The following is an 18,368-nucleotide window of genomic DNA, read 5'->3' as shown; positions in this document are numbered from 1 at the left end:
TCGGGCTTCTCATTGCGGTGGCTTCTCTTGTTGCGGAGCATGGGCTCTAGGTGCGCAGGCTTCAGTAGTTGTGACGCACAGGCTTAGTTGCTCCGTGGCACGTGGGATATTCCTGGACCAGGGCTCGAACCCATGTCCCCTGCATTGGCAGGCGGATTCTTAACCACTGTGCCACCAGGGAAGCCCCTCAGAATTTTAATTAAAGTGGGATCAGGTATGTTGGCAAGGCAGCTCTGTGAACACTACCCTAGCTTCTACAAAACAACTTTCCTCTTTCAGTTTCCTGAGGGAACGTATTTGATTTCTTTCACATACTAACTACTGTTCTTCATTTCTATTTATATAATCCAGTATTTCAATATCTCACCACATATGATTCTTTTTTTAATGTTTAACAACTTCAAAACACAATACCACTACTATTAAATATTTTTATGGCTTCTAATTTTCTATTCTTTAATAGCAAAAAATTCTCCTCTGTAGCTGGGATAAGTGTATTTTTCCATTTTTGTCTACTTAAAGATGTTTCATTAACAACTCTTTAATTAACTTTGAATTCACTGAAATCCTGTAGTATCTAGTGTGTATATACCTTTTTTCTATATTGGAAAAATTATGATAATTTATTAAAGTTATTCTACTTTATTTTTTATACTATTTGTCTTATATTATTATATAACTTATTTTTGGAGCCTGTATTATGTTTTTCAAGTGCAGTCAGATAACTATTTGGTCCCCCAAACTAAAACTGATACTTCTGCCCATTTATTTATTTAATTAAACTTTTTACAATTAAAGTTTCAAACATATGTAAGAGTAAAGAGAACAGTATAATGACCCTGCATGTACCAGTCACTCAACTTTAACAGTGATCAACTCACCAATAATCTTGTTTCACCTATCCCATCTACTTCCTGCCTCCCATTTTATTTGAAAGCAAATCTAAGACATCAAATCATTTTATCCACAAGTATTTCAATACATATTCCCAAAACATATGAATTATTAAAAAATAAAACATAGCCATTATCTAACCTAAATAATCATGATTCCCTGATTTTATCAAATATCCAGTCAGTCCTCCCATTTCCATTTTTTGTGTGAATTTTTAAAAATTTATTTGAATCAAGATCCAATTAAGAGTCACACACTGGAACTGGTTATCTTTCAAATATCTTTTAACCTATGGGTTTCTACTTTACCTTTTTTCCCCCTTGCAATTTATTTGTTGATGAAACTATGTCAATGGTCCTATGAGTTTCCCACAGTCTAGCTTTGCTAACTGCATTCCTTGGGTATAATTTAATGTTTCTCTGACCTTCTACAAATTGGTAGTTGGAGCTCCAGGATCAAAATGATTCATGTTTGAATTTTTGGCATATCCATGTCATATGTGAGGTTATGATGAGGCACTTATTATCTGGTTGTCTCTCCTTTTGAGGTGTTGACAGTGATGGATAATTCACTAAAGGTTGCAAAATGGCACTATTCTATCATATCCTTTTCACTTATCAGTTGGGATATGTTTATAAAGAAAAGTTTCTCCTCATCAATATGTAAGAAAAGGCAGTATAAATGCTGGACTCTCCATTTACCAGTTTTCAAAATGAACTGGTCTCCTAGCAGACTCTAATGGTATGGGAATATATAAAAGAAGATTAGCAAAATGTTGATAACTGTTGAAGCTCAGTGATGAGTACATAGGGGCTCATTATACTATTCTATTTTCCATAATAAAAAGTTAAAGTTAATAATCTCACTATATTTGACTGTAGTTATTACCCTTATTACTGTTATTACCCTTATTACTGTTCAAATTTCCCATTTTTAGCTAGTAGAAGCCTCCTTATGTTGGCTCCTGAGTCCTTTTCACAGAATCCTAACAGACTTTGATTGCTTCCTTCCTATCTAGTATTCAAGATACTTCTGGCTTAACTTGCATATTTTCTACCTCATACCTATATATAGTCAGCCACTTCTCCAAGGAGGTGGTTCTTTTGAGAGAAAAGGTTACTGGACATCCTGATTTTGTATCCAATTGTTTAACTTAGTTTTAATACCTACTTTATTGGTGTTTTAAATCTACAGATTGATCTGAGGAGTACTGTCACTTTTGTTATAATTTTTGAAAAGGAATATGGCATATTTAAAAAATTTTCAAATATTCTCTCACTGTCTCTCTTTAACTAGGTCTTTAATATCTCACTATAGTGTGGCTAAGTACTTTATATTTTTGGTAAAATAGTTCTTTAAGTTGGGAAGTTTATAATAATATTTGCTCTATAATGGGAAATGAATAGATCATGTTTTTTTTAAGAAGTATTCAAGCATGTTACTTAGCTCTATGTGAATATAACTACCAAAAGTATTAGTTATACTAATCAAAAGTAGTTGCCTTTAGAAAACGGGAACTGGAGTGAGGTGTGAGGGCCAGGGATTGTGTGTATTTTTTAAACAATTCTTATGGAAATATCTGACTTTTTAAATTATGCACATGCATAATTCTGAGAGTAAAAAATAAAATATTAATATTCAGTTCAATTTTTATGTTCTAAAAATATAAATGTTCTTATATTATTCCTATATAATTACATTTTTCTTAGATTAAATCTTTCAAGAAGGTAAGAATGTTGTCATGATTATTTTACTTTCTCAGTCTTAAGGAAACATAATATAAAACTAACATGTATTTGTATTGCTCAATGTAAGTACAGAAATCCTATATAGTAACTTTCACGTTTAGCAAAATATCACTATATAAAAGCTTACTCTTACATCAATAGTAAGGCTGTGAGTTAAATTATATCTATACTCTCTACATAGGGATTTCTATCATACTAAGTCTAAAATATAACTGTAATCTTTGGAGGGAAAAAAAAAGATTTTCCCTAGACTAAACTGTTAAGATCATTAATCCTTATCTTAGATTTGCTAGATAGAAAAAAACTAAGGAGAAAGTTATATTTTGGCAATTTTCCGCTTAATGTAATATCCACATTGTTGATGTTGTCTATTTAAAGCTGGAACATCCAAATGTGCTTTTATTTTTTGTGTGTGGGGTTATTTCAGTGTGGTTTCATTTAACTGTGGTTACCTGTAGTTAATGAGGTATTTATTTTTAGAAAAAAAAAATCAAACTGTTAAGAGGGTGACTCTACAATGACTATCAATTAAAAAATCTTTTTTCTTACCATTCTGGATGAGTTGAACATGTCCTCCCAATAGCCAGAAGAGAGAATCAGTCACAATTTCAAAAAAGTGTAGTAATGCATCTTTTTCTTCACCCTTAACATACACCAAAAAAACCAATTGACTTTTCTGTAATTGTTTTAATAAAAAAATAGACTTCTCTCTGAGGAGTCACAGGACCTGGTTTCTGGATCTATCTCAGCTATTTATGAGGTACATGATCTTGTAGCTTTTAGTTTCTTAATTTATAAAACTGTAGTAACAGGCTAGTAATACCTACTCTACTTAACAGAAATGGTTGCTATCCAGAGGTCAAATGGGACAATATACGTAGTATAAGAACTACAAGTTGATACACTAGGATTTTTCAATACCAGCTATACATAAGAATCATCTGTGGACTTTTAAAAAATATCCCTATGCACAGGCTTTAGTCCAAACATACTGAAATCTGAATCTCCAAAGTTAAAAGTCTGGACATCTGACTCTTTACAAAGTTAGGTGTGTGATTTGGTTATGTAGCCAGGGTTGAAAATCACTGCAATATGCAAATGTAGGTGTCAGCATAAAAAGCATTATTATTAGTGCATTTCAGTTGCAGCTTCTACTCTATGACTCCATGAAGGCAGAGACCATGTTATTTAGCTCTCCACTATACACCCAGTGTCTAAAACAGTTCTGACACACAGTGAAAGTTCAATCAATATTTATCCAATAAATAAATGACAAATTTTTCTACTTCTTTCCTTCTGGAAAGTAGGGTGAGAAATTATTCTACATTAGAGTATATGTCACAATGGGAAATAAGAAACAGATTACATCCACAATTCTGTCTTACTGGCCACATAATTTTAGTGGGAAGTTGTATAAAGGCCATTCATCTTATCCATGTCCTGAATGTACTGTGGCATAAGGGTAATGACAACAGCAAAGACATGGTGGCTATGGTTACTCTTCATAAAAATGAAAGTATTTTCTTCCTATTATTCTACCTCAGGGTTAGATAGGTGCTTAAATAGACGTATACTAACAAATATACCAACAATCAAAAAAGAAAGAAGTGTCACATTAGATCAAGAATCCCTTTAGTCCAATAAACTGCTTTAGCCAGTTTCACTGAAATAAAGGGCATGGTAATCTTCATTGCTGCCAACCTCGAGGTATAGTGCTGGGCTCCTATACTTACTACTTTCCTTAAAAAACCCATTAGAGGAAGAGCCGGAGGAAGATGGCGGAAGAGTAAGACGCGGAGATCACCTTCCTCCCCACAGATACATCAGAAATTCATCTACACGTGGAACAACTCCAACAGAACACCTACTGAACGCTGACAGAAGACCTCAGACCCCCCAAAAGGCAAGAAACTCCCCACATACCTGGGTAGGTCAAAAGAAAAAAAGAATAAACAGAGACAATAGGATATGGACGGGACCTGCACCAGTGGGAGGGAGCCGTGAAGGAGGGAAGGTTTCTACACACTACAAGCCCCTTCGAGGGCGGAGACTGCAGGTGGCGGAGGGGGAAAGCTTCGGAGTAGCGGAGGAGAGCACAGCAACAGGGGTGTGGAGGGCAAAGCAGAGAGATTTTGGCACAGAGGATCGGTGCCCTCAGGCACACACCAGCCCGAGAGACTTGTCTGCTCGGCCGCCAGGGCGGGCGGGGCTGGGAGCTGAGGCTCGGGTATCGGCTTTCAGTCGGAGCGCAGGGAGAGGTCTGGGGCTGGCGGCAGGAAGAGACCCTGAAGGGGTTAGTGCTAGCCCGGAGGGAGTCCGGGGAAAGGGTCTGGAGCTACCGGAGAGGCAAGAGACTTTTTTCCCTTTTGTTGCCTGGTGCGCGAGGAGAGGGCATTCCCCTCCCTCCCCTCTGCCTGAGTGAGCCAGAGCCCCCGAATCAGCGGCTCCTTTAAACCCGTCCTGTCTGAGCGAAGAACGGACGCCCTCCGGCGACCTACGCGCAGAGGCGGGGCCAGGTCCAAGGCTGAGACCCGGGAGCTGTGAGAGCAAAGACAGGGAAATCTCTCTGTGCAGCCTCCGAGGCAGCGGATTAAAGCTCCACGGTCCATTTGATGTGCCCTGCGTCTGTGGAGTGCATGAATGGACAGCGAATCATCCCAAATTGAGGAAGTGGACCTTGAGGACAAGATTTAAGACTTCCCCCCCCTTTTTTTCCCTCTTTTTACAACGAATTCTCTCAAATTAAGGAGGTGGACTTAGCAAGATTTCAGACTTTTCGCCCTTTTCCTCTTTTTACAACGAATTATCCCAAATCGAGGAGGTGGACTTGGAGAGCAAGATTTTTGATTTTTCCCCCTGCTCTCTTTTTGTGAATGTGTATGTGTAATCTTCTGTGTAAGATTCTCTCTGTATAGCTTTGCTTCCACCATATGTCCCAGGGTTCTTTCGGTCCGTGTTTTTTTTCAATAATTACTTTTTAATTTTAATAACGCTACTATATTTCATACTTTATTCTATTTTACTTTACCTGCTCTTTCTTTTTTTCCTCCCTTCCCTTCCTCCCTCCCTCCCTCCGCTCCTCCTTTCCTTCTTTCTTTTTCTTTCCTCCATCCCTCCCTCCCTCCCACCCTTCTTCTTTCCACTTTCTTTTTCTTTCCTTCCTCCCTCCCTCCCTCCCTCCTTTCTTTCTTTCTTTCTTTCCTTCCTCCCCCCCTCCCTCTCTTCTTCCATTCACTCTTCCTTTTGCTTTCATTCCTCCCTCCCTCCCTCCTTTCTTTCCTTTCTTTCCATCCTTCCTCCCTCCCTCCTTTCTTTCTTTCTTCCTTCCTTCCTTCCTTACTTCCCTTCTTCCTTTCTTTCAATCTCTCTTTCTTTCTTCTACTAATTATTTCTTTCTACTTTTTCTCACTGTTATTCTGAGCCGGGTGGATGAAAGGCTCTTGGTGCTGCAGCCAGGAGTTAGTGCTGTGCCTCTGAAGTGGGAGAGCCAACTTCAGGACACGGGTCCACAAGAGACCTCCCAGCTCCACATAATATCAAGCAGCGAAAATCTCCCAGGGATCTCCATCTCAACACCAGCACCCAGCTTCAGTCAACGACCAGCAAGCTACAGTGCTGGTCACCCTATGCCAAGCAACTAGCAAGGCAGGAACACAACCCCACCCATTAGCAGAGAGGATACCTAAAAACATAATAAGGCCACAGGCACCCCAAAACACACCACCAGACGTGGACCTGTCCACCAGAAAGACAAGATCGAGCTTCAACCACCAGAACACAGGCATTAGTCCCCCCCACCAGGAAGCCTACACAACCTACTGTAACAACCTTAGCCACGGGGGACAGACACCAAAAACAACGGGAACTACGAATCTGCAGCCTGCAAAAAGGAGACCCCAAACACAATAACATAAGCAAAATGAGAAAGCAGAAAAACACACAGCAGGTGAAGGAGCAAGATAAAAACCTACCAGACCTAACAAATGAAGAGGTAATAGGCAGTCTACCTGAAAAAGAATTCAGAATAATGATAGTAAAGCTGATCCAAGATTCTATTTCCCAGATCCAAAATCTTGGAAATAGAATAGACAATATGCAAGAAACAGTTAACAAGGACCTAGAAGAACTAAAGATGAATCAAGCATCGATTAAAAACACAATAAATGAAATGAAAAATACTCTAGATGGGATCAATAGCAGAATAACTGAGGCAGAAGAACGGATAAGTGAGGTGGAAGATAAAATAGTGGAAATAACTGATGCAGAGAAAAATAAAGAAAAAAGAATGAAAAGAACAGAGGACAGTCTCAGAGACCTCTGGGACAACATTAAACGCACCAACATTCGAATTATAGGGGTTCCAGAAGAAGAAGAGAAAAAGAAAGGGACTGAGAAAATATTTGAAGAGATTATAGTTGAAAACTTCCCTAATATGGGAAAGGAAATAGTTAATCAAGTCCAGGAGGCACAGAGAGTCCCATACAGAATAAATCCAAGAAGAAATACGCCAAGACACATATTAATCAAACTGTCAAAAATTAAACACAAAGAAATCAGATTAAAAGCAGCAAGGGAAAAACAACAAATAACACACAAGGGAATCCCCATCAGGTTAACAGCTGATCTCTCAGCAGAAACTCTACAAGCCAGAAGGGAGTGGCAGGACATAATTAAAGTGATGAAGGAGAGAAACCTGCAACCAAGATTACTCTACCCAGCAAGGATCTCATTCAGATTTGATGGAGAAATTAAAACCTTTACAGACAAGCAAAAGCTGAGAGAGTTCAGCACCACCAAACCAGCTTTACAACAAATGCTAAAGGAACTTCTTTAGGCAAGAAACACAACAGGACTATACCTACAATAACGAACCCAAAGCCATTAAGGAAATGGGAATAGGAACATACATATCAATAATTACCTTAAATGTAAATGGACTAAATGCTCCCACCAAAAGACACAGAGTGGCTGAATGGATACAAAAACAAGACCCATATATATGCTGTCTACAAGAGACCCACTTCAGACCTAGAGACACATACAGATTGAAAGTAAGGGGATGGAAAAAGATATTCCATGCAAATGGAAATCAAAAGAAAGCTGGAGTAGCAATTCTTATATCAGACAAAATAGACTTTAAAATAAAGACTATTAGAAGAGACAAAGAAGGACACTACATAACGATAAAGGGATCGATCCAAGAAGAAGATATAACAATTGTAAATATTTATGCACCCAACATAGGAGCACCTCAATACATAAGGCAAATACTAACAGCCATAAAAGGGGAAATCGACAGTAACACAATCATAGTAGGGGACTTTAACACCCCACTTTCACCAATGGACAGATCATCCAAAATGAAAATAAATAAGGAAACACAAGCTTTAAATGATACATTAAACAAGATGGACTTAATTGATATTTATAGGACATTCCACCCAAAAACGACAGAATACACATTTTTCTCAAGTGCTCATGGAACATTCTCCAGGATAGATCATATCTTGGGTCACAAATCAAGCCTTGGTAAATTTAAGAAAATTGAAATTGTATCAAGTATCTTTTCCGACCACAATGCTATGAGACTAGACATCAATTACAGGAAAAGATCTGTAAAAAATACAAACACATGGAGGCTAAACAATACACTACTCAATAATGAAGTGATCACTGAAGAAATCAAAGAGGAAATTAAGAAATACTTAGAAACAAATGACAATGGAGACACGATGACCCAAAACCTATGGGACGCAGCAAAAGCAGTTCTAAGGGGGAAGTTTATAGCAATACAATCCCACCTTAAGAAACAGGAAACATTTCGAGTAAACAACCTGACCCTGCACCTAAAGCAATTAGAGAAAGAAGAACAAAAAACCCCCAAAGTTAGCAGAAGGAAAGAAATCATAAAGATCAGATCAGAAATAAATGAAAAAGAAATGAAGGAAACAATAGCAAAGATCAACCAAACTAAAAGCTGGTTCTTTGAGAAGATAAACAAAATTGACAAACCATTAGCCAGACTCATCAAGAAAAGAAGGGAGAAGACTCAAATCAGTAGAATTAGAAATGAAAAAGGAGAAGTAACAACTGACACTGCAGAAATACAAAAGATCATGAGAGATTACTATAAGCAACTCTATGCCAATAAAATGGACAACCTGGAAGAAATGGACAAATTCTTAGAAATGCACAACCTACCAAGACTGACTCAGGAAGAAATAGAAAATATGAATAGACCAATCACAAGCACTGAAATTGAAACTGTGATTAAAAATCTTCCATCAAACAAAAACCCAGGACCAGATGGCTTCACAGGCGAATTCTATCAAACATTTAGAGAAGAGCTAACACCCATCCTTCTCAAACTCTTCCAAACAATATCAGAGGAAGGAACACTCCCAAACTCATTCTACGAGGCCACCATCACCTTGATACCAAAACCAGGCAAGGATGTCACAAAGAAAGAAAACTACAGGCCAATATCACTGATGAACATAGATGCAAAAATCCTCAACAAAATACTAGCAAACAGAATCCAACAGCACATTAAAAGGATCATACACCATGATCAAGTGGGGTTTATTCCAGGAATGCAAGGATTCTTCAATATACGCAAATCAATCAATGTGATACACCATATTAACAAGTTGAAGGAGAAAAACCATATGATCATCTCAATAGATGCAGAGAAAGCTTTCGACAAAATTCAACACCCATTTATGATAAAAACCCTGCAGAAAGTAGGCATAGAGGGAACTTTCCTCAACATAATAAAGGCCATATATGACAAACCCACAGCCAACATTGTCCTCAATGGTGAAAAACTGAAACCATTTCCACTAAGATCAGGAACAAGACAAGGCTGCCCACTCTCACCACTCTTATTCAACATAGTTTTGGAAGTTTTAGCCACAGCAATCAGAGAAGAAAAGGAAATAAAAGGAATCCAAATTGGAAAAGAAGAAGTAAAGCTGTCACTGTTTGCAGATGACATGATACTATACATAGAGAATCCTAAAGATGCTACCGAAAAACTACTAGAGCTAATCAATGAATTTGGTAAAGTAGCAGGATACAAAATTAATGCACAGAAATCTCTGGCATTCCTGTACACTAATGATGAAAAATCTGAAAATGAAATCAAGAAAACACTCCCATTTACCATTGCAACAAAAAGAATAAAATATCTAGGAATAAACCTACCTAAGGAGACAAAAGACCTGTATGCAGAAAATTATAAGACACTGATGAAAGAAATTAAAGATGATATAAATAGATGGAGAGATATACCATGCTCCTGGATTGGAAGAATCAATATTGTGAAAATGACTCTACTACCCAAAGCAATCTACAGATTCAATGCAATCCCTATCAAACTACCACTGGCATTTTTCACAGAAGTAGAACAAAAAATTTCAAAATTTGTTTGGAAAAACAAAAGACCCCGAATAGCCAAAGCAATCTTGAGAACGAAAAACGGAGCTGGAGGAATCAGGCTCCCTGACTTCAGACTATACTACAAAGCTACAGTAATTAAGACAGTGTGGTACTGGCATAAAAACAGAAAGATAGATCAGTGGATCAGGACAGAAAGCCCAGAGATAAACCCACGCACATATGGCCAACTTATCTTTGATAAAGGAGGCAGGAATGTACAGTGGAGAAAGGACAGCCTCTTCAATAAGTGGTGCTGGGAAAACTGGACAGGGACATGTAAAAGTATGAGATTAGATCATTCCCTAACACCATACACAAAAATAAGCTCAAAATGGATTAAAGACCTAAATGTAAGGCCAGAAACTATCAAACTCTTAGAGGAAAACATAGGTAGAACACTCTATGACATAAATCACAGCAAGATCCTTTTGGACCCACCTCCTAGAGAAATGGAAATAAAAACAATGATAAACAAATGGGACCTAATGAAACTTCAAAGCTTTTGCACAGCAAAGGAAACCATAAACAAGACCAAAAGACAACCCTCAGAATGGGAGAAAATATTTGCAAATGAAGCAACTGACAAAGGATTAATCTCCAAAATTTATAAACAGCTCATGCAGCTCAATAGCAAAAAAACAAACAACCCAATCCAAAAATGGGCAGAAGACTTAAATAGGCATTTCTCCAAAGAAGATATACAGACTGCCAACAAACACATGAAAGAATGCTCAACATCATTAATCATTAGAGAAATGCAAATCAAAACTACAATGAGATATCATCTCACACCAGTCAGAATGGCCATCATCAAGAAATCTAGAAACAATAAATGCTGGAGAGGGTGTGGAGAAAAGGGAACACTCTTGCACTGCTGGTGGGAATGTGAATTGGTACAGCCACTATGGAGAACAGTATGGAGGTTCCTTAAAAAACTAAAAATAGAACTACCATATGACCCAGCAATCCCACTACTAGGCATATACCCTGAGAAAACCATAATTCAAAAAGAGACATGTACCAAAATGTTCATTGCAGCTCTATTCACAATAGCCCGGAGCTGGAAACAACCTAAGTGTCCATCATCGGATGAATGGATAAAGAAGATGTGGCACATATATACAATGGAATATTACTCAGCCATAAAAAGAAACGAAACTGAGCTATTTGTAATGAGGTGGATAGACCTAGAGTCTGTCATACAGAGTGAAGTAAGTCAGAAAGAGAAAGACAAATACCGTATGCTAACACATATATATGGAATTTAAAAAAAAAAAAAAATGTCATGAAGAACCTAGGGGTAAAACGGGAATAAAGACACAGACCTACTTGAGAATGGACTTGAGGATATGGGGAAGGGGAAGGGTAAGCTGTGACAAAGGGAAAGAGAGGCATGGACATATATACACTACCAAACGTAAGGTAGATAGATAGTGGGAAGCAGCCGCAGAGCACAGGGAGATCAGCTCGGTGCTTTGTGACCGCCTGGAGGGGTGGGATGGGGAGGGTGGGAGGGAGGGAGATGCATGAGGGAGGGGATGTGGGAACAGATGTATACGTATGACTGATTCACTTTGTTATAAAGCAGAAACTAATAAAAAAAAAAAAAAAAAAAAAAAAAAACTAAAAAAAAAAAAAAAAAACCCATTAGATAATGTCACCCACAAATTCATGGCCTCTGAGACTGGTTAACAAAATTTACCCTTAAGTCATTACAAAATTCTGGCAGTTATTTTTCTATTCTTACATATAAAATACATATATTGGGTTGGCCAAAAAGTTCGTTCGGGTTTTTCTGTAACATGTTATGAAAAACCCAAACAAACTTTCTGGCCAACCTAATATATATGTATGTATGTATGTATGTATGTATGTACGTATGTATGTACGTATGTGTGTGTGTGTATATATATATACGTATGTATGCACGTATATATGTATATGTGTATGCATATTTTAACGAGTTTGCAGTTTAGGCCATAATACCCTGTGTATGTCCCACCATGTGCTCTACTACCTACCTGCTAGCTAATTAAAATATATATATATAATTGGGAAACAAGTAGGTAGATACAACTAATAGATAAATGGACATATATACACTACCAAACGTAAAATAGATAGCTAGTGGGAAGCAGCCGCATAGCACAGGGAGATCAGATAGGTGGTTTGTGACCACCTAGAGCGGTGGGATAGGGAGGGTGGGAGGGAGGGAGATGCAAGAGGGAAGAGATATGGGAACATATGTATATGTATAACTGATTCACTTTGTTATAAAGCAGAAACTAACACACCATTGTAAAGCAATTATACTCCAATAAAGATGTTAAAAATAATAATTCTGAAAAAAAATTCAGTTTTCTTTTTCTTTTTTTAACACTAGAAACAGAATTTTAATTAATTTTAAACCAAAGTCCAAATTGTTCCATTTTAGTCCGTGCTGATAATTAACTTTTTCTGTGCTTCCCATTGCCATGATAACCCATCAACAAACAAGTGTGGGGACCTTCAAGATGGTGGAGGAGTAAGACGTGGAGATCACCTTCCTCCCCACAAATACATCAAAAATACATCTACATGTGGAACAATGACTACAGAACACCTACTGAATGCTGGCAGAAGACCTCAGACTTCCCAAAAGGCAAAAAAATCCCCACATACCTGGGTAGGGCAAAAGAAAAAAGAAAAAACAGAGACAAAAGAATAGGGATGGGACCTGCACCTCTGGGAGGGAGATGTGAAGGAGGAAAAGTTTCCACACACTAGGAAGCCCCTTCACTGTCGGGGACAGGGGGTGATCAGGGGGGAAGCTTCGGAGCCACTTAGGAGAGTGCAGCAACAGGGGTACAGAGGGCAAAGCGGAGAGATTCCCGCACAGAGGATCGGTGCCAACCAGCACTCACCAGCCTGAGACGCTTGGCTGCTCACCTGCCAAGGCGGGTGGGGGCTGCGAGCTAAGGCTCAGGCTTCGGAGGTCAGACGCCAGGGAGAGGACTGGGGTTGGCTGCGTGAAGTCAGCCTGAAGGGGGCTAATGCCCCACAGCTAGCCGGGAGGGAGTCCGGGAAAGAGTCTGAACCTGCCGAAGAGGCAAGAGACCATTGTTTCGGGGTGCACAAGGAGAGGGGATTCCTACTCCATGTGCCCAGGGACAGCAGAGCACTGCCTAAGCGAGCTCCAGGGATGGGCATGAGCCACGACTGTCAGCTTGGACCCCAGAGATGGGCATGTACTGCTAACGCTGCCGCCGCTGCCACCAAGAATCCTACGTGCAAGCGCAGGTCACTACCCACACCCTCCCAGGGAGGCTGTGTAGCATGCCACTGTCAGGGTCCCATGATCCAGGGAAAACTTCCCTGGGAGAACACACAGCACACCTCAGGCTGTTGCAATGTCACACTGGCCTCTCCCGCCACAGGCTTGCCCTGCATTCCAATTATGACTACTGTACCCCTCCCTCTCCCTGGCCTGAGTGAGCAAGAAAGCCCTAATCAGCTGCTGCTTTAACCCCCTCCTGTCTGGGCAGGGAACAGATGCTTGAGGGGGGCCTACACACAGAGTAGGGGCCAAAACCAAAGCTGAACCCCAGGAGCTGTACGAACAAAGAAGAGAAGGGGAAATTTCTCTGTGCAGCCTCAGAAGCAGTGGATTAAATCCCCACAATCAACATGATAAACACTGCATGTCTGGAATATAGGAATAGACAATGAATGTTCCCAAAATTGAGGCGGTGGACTTTGGAGCAACTGTAGACATGGGGTTTGCTTTCTGTGTCTGATTTGTTTTGGGGTTTAGGTTTATCTTAGTTTAGTTTTTAGTGCTTGTTATCATGGGTGGATTTGTTTATTAGTTTGGTTACTCTCTTCCTTTTTATTTTTATTAAAAAAATTTTTTTCCCTTTTTTCTCTTTTTGTGAGTGTGTGTGTATATGTTTATTTCTGTGATTACTGTCGGTTTAGGTTTGCTTTTACCATTTGTCCAAGGGTTCTGTCTGTTCATTTTTGTTGTTTTCTTTTTATCAGTGTGTGTGTGTGTGTGTGTGTGTTTCTTTGTGTGATTTTGTCTGTATAGTTTTGCTTTTACCATTAGGTTTGGGGTTCTATCTGTTCATTTTTTTCTGTTGTTTTTTTCCCTTCCTTTTCTTCTGAGCCATGCGGTTGGCAGGGTCTTGGTGCTCTGGCCAGGTGTTAGGCCTGAGCCTCCGAGGTAGGAGAGCCAAGTCCAGGACACTGGACCACCAGAGACCTCCGGGCTCCATGTAATATCAATCAGTAAGAGCTCTCCCAGAGATGTCCATCTCAACACTAAGACCCAGCTCCAGCCAACAGCCAGCAAGCTCCAGTGCTGGACGCCCCATGCCAAACAACTAGCAAGACAGAAACACAACCCCACTCATTAGCAGAGAGGCTGCCTAAAGTCATAATAAGTTCACAGACACCCCAAAAAACACCACCAGACACGGCCCTGCCCACCAGAAGGACAAGATCCAGCCTCACCCAGCAGAACACAGGCACCAGTCCCCTCCACCAGGAAGCCTACACCAGCCACTGAACCAACCTCACCCACTGGGGGCTGACACCAAAAATAACGGGAACTACGAACCTGCAGCCTGTGAAAAGGAGACCCCAAACACCATAAGGTAAACAAAATGAGAAGACAGAGAAATATGCAGCAGATGAAGGAGCAAGGTAAAAACCCACCAGACCTAACAAATGAAGAGGAAATAGGCAGTCTACCTGAAAAAGAATTCAGAGTAATGATAGTAAAGATAATCCAAAATCTCAGAAATAAAATGGAGAAAATGTAAGAAACATTCAACAAGGACCTAGAAAAACTAAAGAGCAAACAAGCAATGATGAACAACACAATAAATGAAATTAAAAATACTCTAGAAGGAATCAATAACAGAATAACTGAGGCAGAAGAACGGATAAGTGACCTGGAAGATAGAATAGTGGAAATAACTGCCGCAGAGCACAATAAAGAAAAAAGAATGAAAAGAACTCAGGACAGTCTCAGAGAACTCTGGGACAACATTAAACACACCAACATTTGAATTATAGGGGTCCCAGAAGAAGAAGAGAAAAAGAAAGGGTCTGAGAAAATATTTGGAGAGATTATAGTTGAAAACTTCCATAACATGGGAAAGGAAATAGTCAATCAAGTCCAGGAAGCACAGAGTCCCATACAGGATAAATCAAAGGAGAAATATGCCAAGACACATATTAATCAAACAACCAAAAATTAAATACAAAGAAAAAAATATTAAAAGCAACAAGGGAAAAGCAACAAACAACATACAAGGGAATCCCCATAAGGTTAACAGCAGATCTTTCACCAGAAACTCTGCAAGCCAGAAGGGAAAGGCAAGACATATTTAAAGTGATGATAAGGAAAAACCTACAACCAAGATTACTCTACCCAGCAAGGATCTCATTCAGATTTGATGGAGAAATTAAAAATTTTGCAGACAAGCAAAAGTTAAGAGAATTCAGCACCACCAAACCAGCTTTACAACAAATGCTAAAGGAATTTCTCTAGGCAGGAAACACAAGAGAAGGAAAAGACTTACAAAAAACACATGCAAAACAATTAAGAAAATGGTAATAGGAACATACATGTTGATAATTACCTTAAAAGTAAATGGATTAAATGCTCCAACCAAAAGACACAGACTGGCTCAATGGATACAAAAACAAAACCCGTATACATTCTGCCTACAAGAGACCCACTTCAGACCTAGGGACACATACAGACTGAAAGTGAGGGGATGGAAAAAGATGTTCCATGCAAATGGAAACCAAAAGAAAGCTGGAATAGCAATACTCATATCAGACAAAATAGACTTTAAAATAAAGACTATTACAAGAGACAAAGAAGGACACTACACAATGATCAAGGGATCGATCCAAGAAAAAGATATAACAATCGTAAATATTTATGCACCCAACATAGGAACACCTCAATACGTAAGGCAAATGCTAACAGCCATAAAAGGGGAAATCGACAGTAACACAATCATAGTAGGGGACTTTAACACCCCACTTTCACCAATGGACAGATCATCCAAAATGAAAATAAATAAGGAAACACAAGCTTTAAATGACATATTAGACCAGATGGACTTAATTGATATTTATAGGACATTCCATCCAGAAACAACAGAATACACTTTCTTCTCAAGTGCACATGGAACATTCTCCAGGACAGATCATACCTCGGGTCACAAATCAAGACTCGGTAAATTTAAGAAAATTGAAATCATATCAAGTTATCTTTTCCGACCACAATGCTATGAGACTAGATATCAATTACAGTAAAAAAAAAAAATGTAAAAAATACAAACACATGGAGGCTGAACAATATGCTACTAAATAACCAAGAGATCACTGAAGAAATCAAAGAGGAAATCAAAAAATACCTAGAAACCAATGACAATGAAAACACGATGACCCAAAACCTATGGGATGCAGCAAAAGCAGTTCTAAAAAGGAAGTTTATAGCAATACAATCATACCTCAACAAACAAGAAAAATCTCAAACAACCTAACCTTACACCTAAAGCAATCAGAAAAAGAAGAACAAAAAACCCCCCAAAGTTGGCAGAAGGAAAGAAATCATAAAGTTGAGAGCAGAAATAAATGAAAAACAAATGAAGGAAACAATAGCAAAGATCAATAAAACAAAAGCTGGTTCTTTGAGAAGATAAACAAAATTGATAAACCATTAGCCAGACTCATCAAGAAAAAAACAGAGAAAACTCAAAAGAATTAGAAACAAAAAACTAACAACTGACACTGCAGAAATACAAAGGATCATGAGAGACTACTACAAGCTACTATATGCCAATAAAATGGACAACATGGAAGAAATGGACAAATTCTTAGAAAAGTACAACCTTCCAAGACTGAACCAGGAAGAAACAGAAAATATGAACAGACCAATCACAAGTAATGAAATTGAAACTGTGATTAAAAACCTTCCAACAAACAAAACCCAAGGACCAGATGGCTTCACAGGTGAATTCTATCAAACCTATCCTTCTCACACTCTTCCAAAATGTAGCAGAGGGAGGAACATACCCAAACTCATTCCACGAGGCCCCCATCACCCCAATACCAAAGCCAGACAAAGATGTCACAAAAAAAGAAAACTACAAACCCATATCACTGATGAACATAGATGCAAAAATCCTCAACAAAATACGAGCAGAATCCAACAGCACATTAAAAAGATCATACACACACACACACACACACACACACACACACACACACAAAAGATCATACACCATGATCAAGTGCGGTTTATCCCAGGAATGCAAGGATTCTGCAATATATGCAATCAATCAATGTGATAAACCATTTTAACAAACTGAAGGAGAAAAACCATATGATAATCTCAATAGATGCAGGAAAAAGCTTTCGACAAAATTCAACACCCTTTTATGATAAAAACTCTCCAGAAAGTGGGCACAGAGGGAACCTACCTCAACGTAATAAAGGCCATATATGACAAATCCACAGCCTACATCATTCTCAATGGTGAAAAACTGAAACCATTTCCTCTAAGATCAGGAACAAGACAAGGTTGCCCACCCTCACTACGATTATTCAACATAGTTTCAGAAGTTTTAGCCACAGCAATCAGAGAAGAAAAAGAAATAAAAGGAATCCAAATCGGAAAAGAAGAAGTAAAGCTGTCACTGTTTGCACATGACATGATACTACACAAAGAGAATCCTAAAGATGCTACCAGAAAACTACTAGAGCTCATCAATGAATTTGGTAAAGTAGCAGGATACTAAATTAATAAATGCACAGAAATCTCTTGCATTCCTATACACTAATGATGAAAAATCTGAAAGAGAAATTAAGGAAACACTCCCATTTACCACTGCAACAAAAAGAATAAAATACCTAGGAATAAACCTACCTAAGTAGACAAAAGAACTGTATGCAGAAAACTATAAGACACTGATGAAAGAAATTAAAAATGATACAAACAGATGGAGAGATATACCATGCTCCTGGATTGGAAGAATCAATATTGTGAAAATGACTCTACTACCCAAAGCAATCTACAGATTCAATGCAATCCCTATCAAACTACCACTGGCATTTTTCACAGAACTAGAACAAAAAATTTCAAAATTTGTTTGGAAAAACAAAAGACCCCGAATAGCCAAAGCAATCTTGAGAACGAAAAATGGAGCTGGAGGAATCAGGCTCCCTGACTTCAGACTATACTACAGAGCTACAGTAATTAAGACAGTGTGGTACTGGCAT

At 38.8% G+C, this 18,368-nt stretch overlaps 1 protein-coding gene across 2 annotated transcripts in view; it reads right to left on the bottom strand.

The window, feature by feature from the left end:
- The window catches only part of IQCB1 (IQ motif containing B1), a gene marked incomplete at its 5' end in the record, with an annotated part of 54,545 nt that overhangs the window by 24,359 nt on the left and 11,818 nt on the right, over positions 1 to 18,368 (bottom strand). For both annotated transcript variants that reach the window (XM_079704220.1, XM_079704221.1), the window contains one exon: positions 3,192 to 3,285. In XM_079704220.1, the coding sequence (XP_079560346.1) occupies positions 3,192 to 3,285 (94 nt within the window). The remainder of the gene's footprint in view (positions 1 to 3,191; positions 3,286 to 18,368) is intronic.

Source organism: Hyperoodon ampullatus (assembly GCF_949752795.1).
Source record: "Hyperoodon ampullatus genome assembly, chromosome: 5".
Lineage (NCBI taxonomy): Eukaryota > Metazoa > Chordata > Mammalia > Artiodactyla > Ziphiidae > Hyperoodon > Hyperoodon ampullatus.
This window is presented reverse-complemented; position numbering and strand designations above follow the sequence as displayed.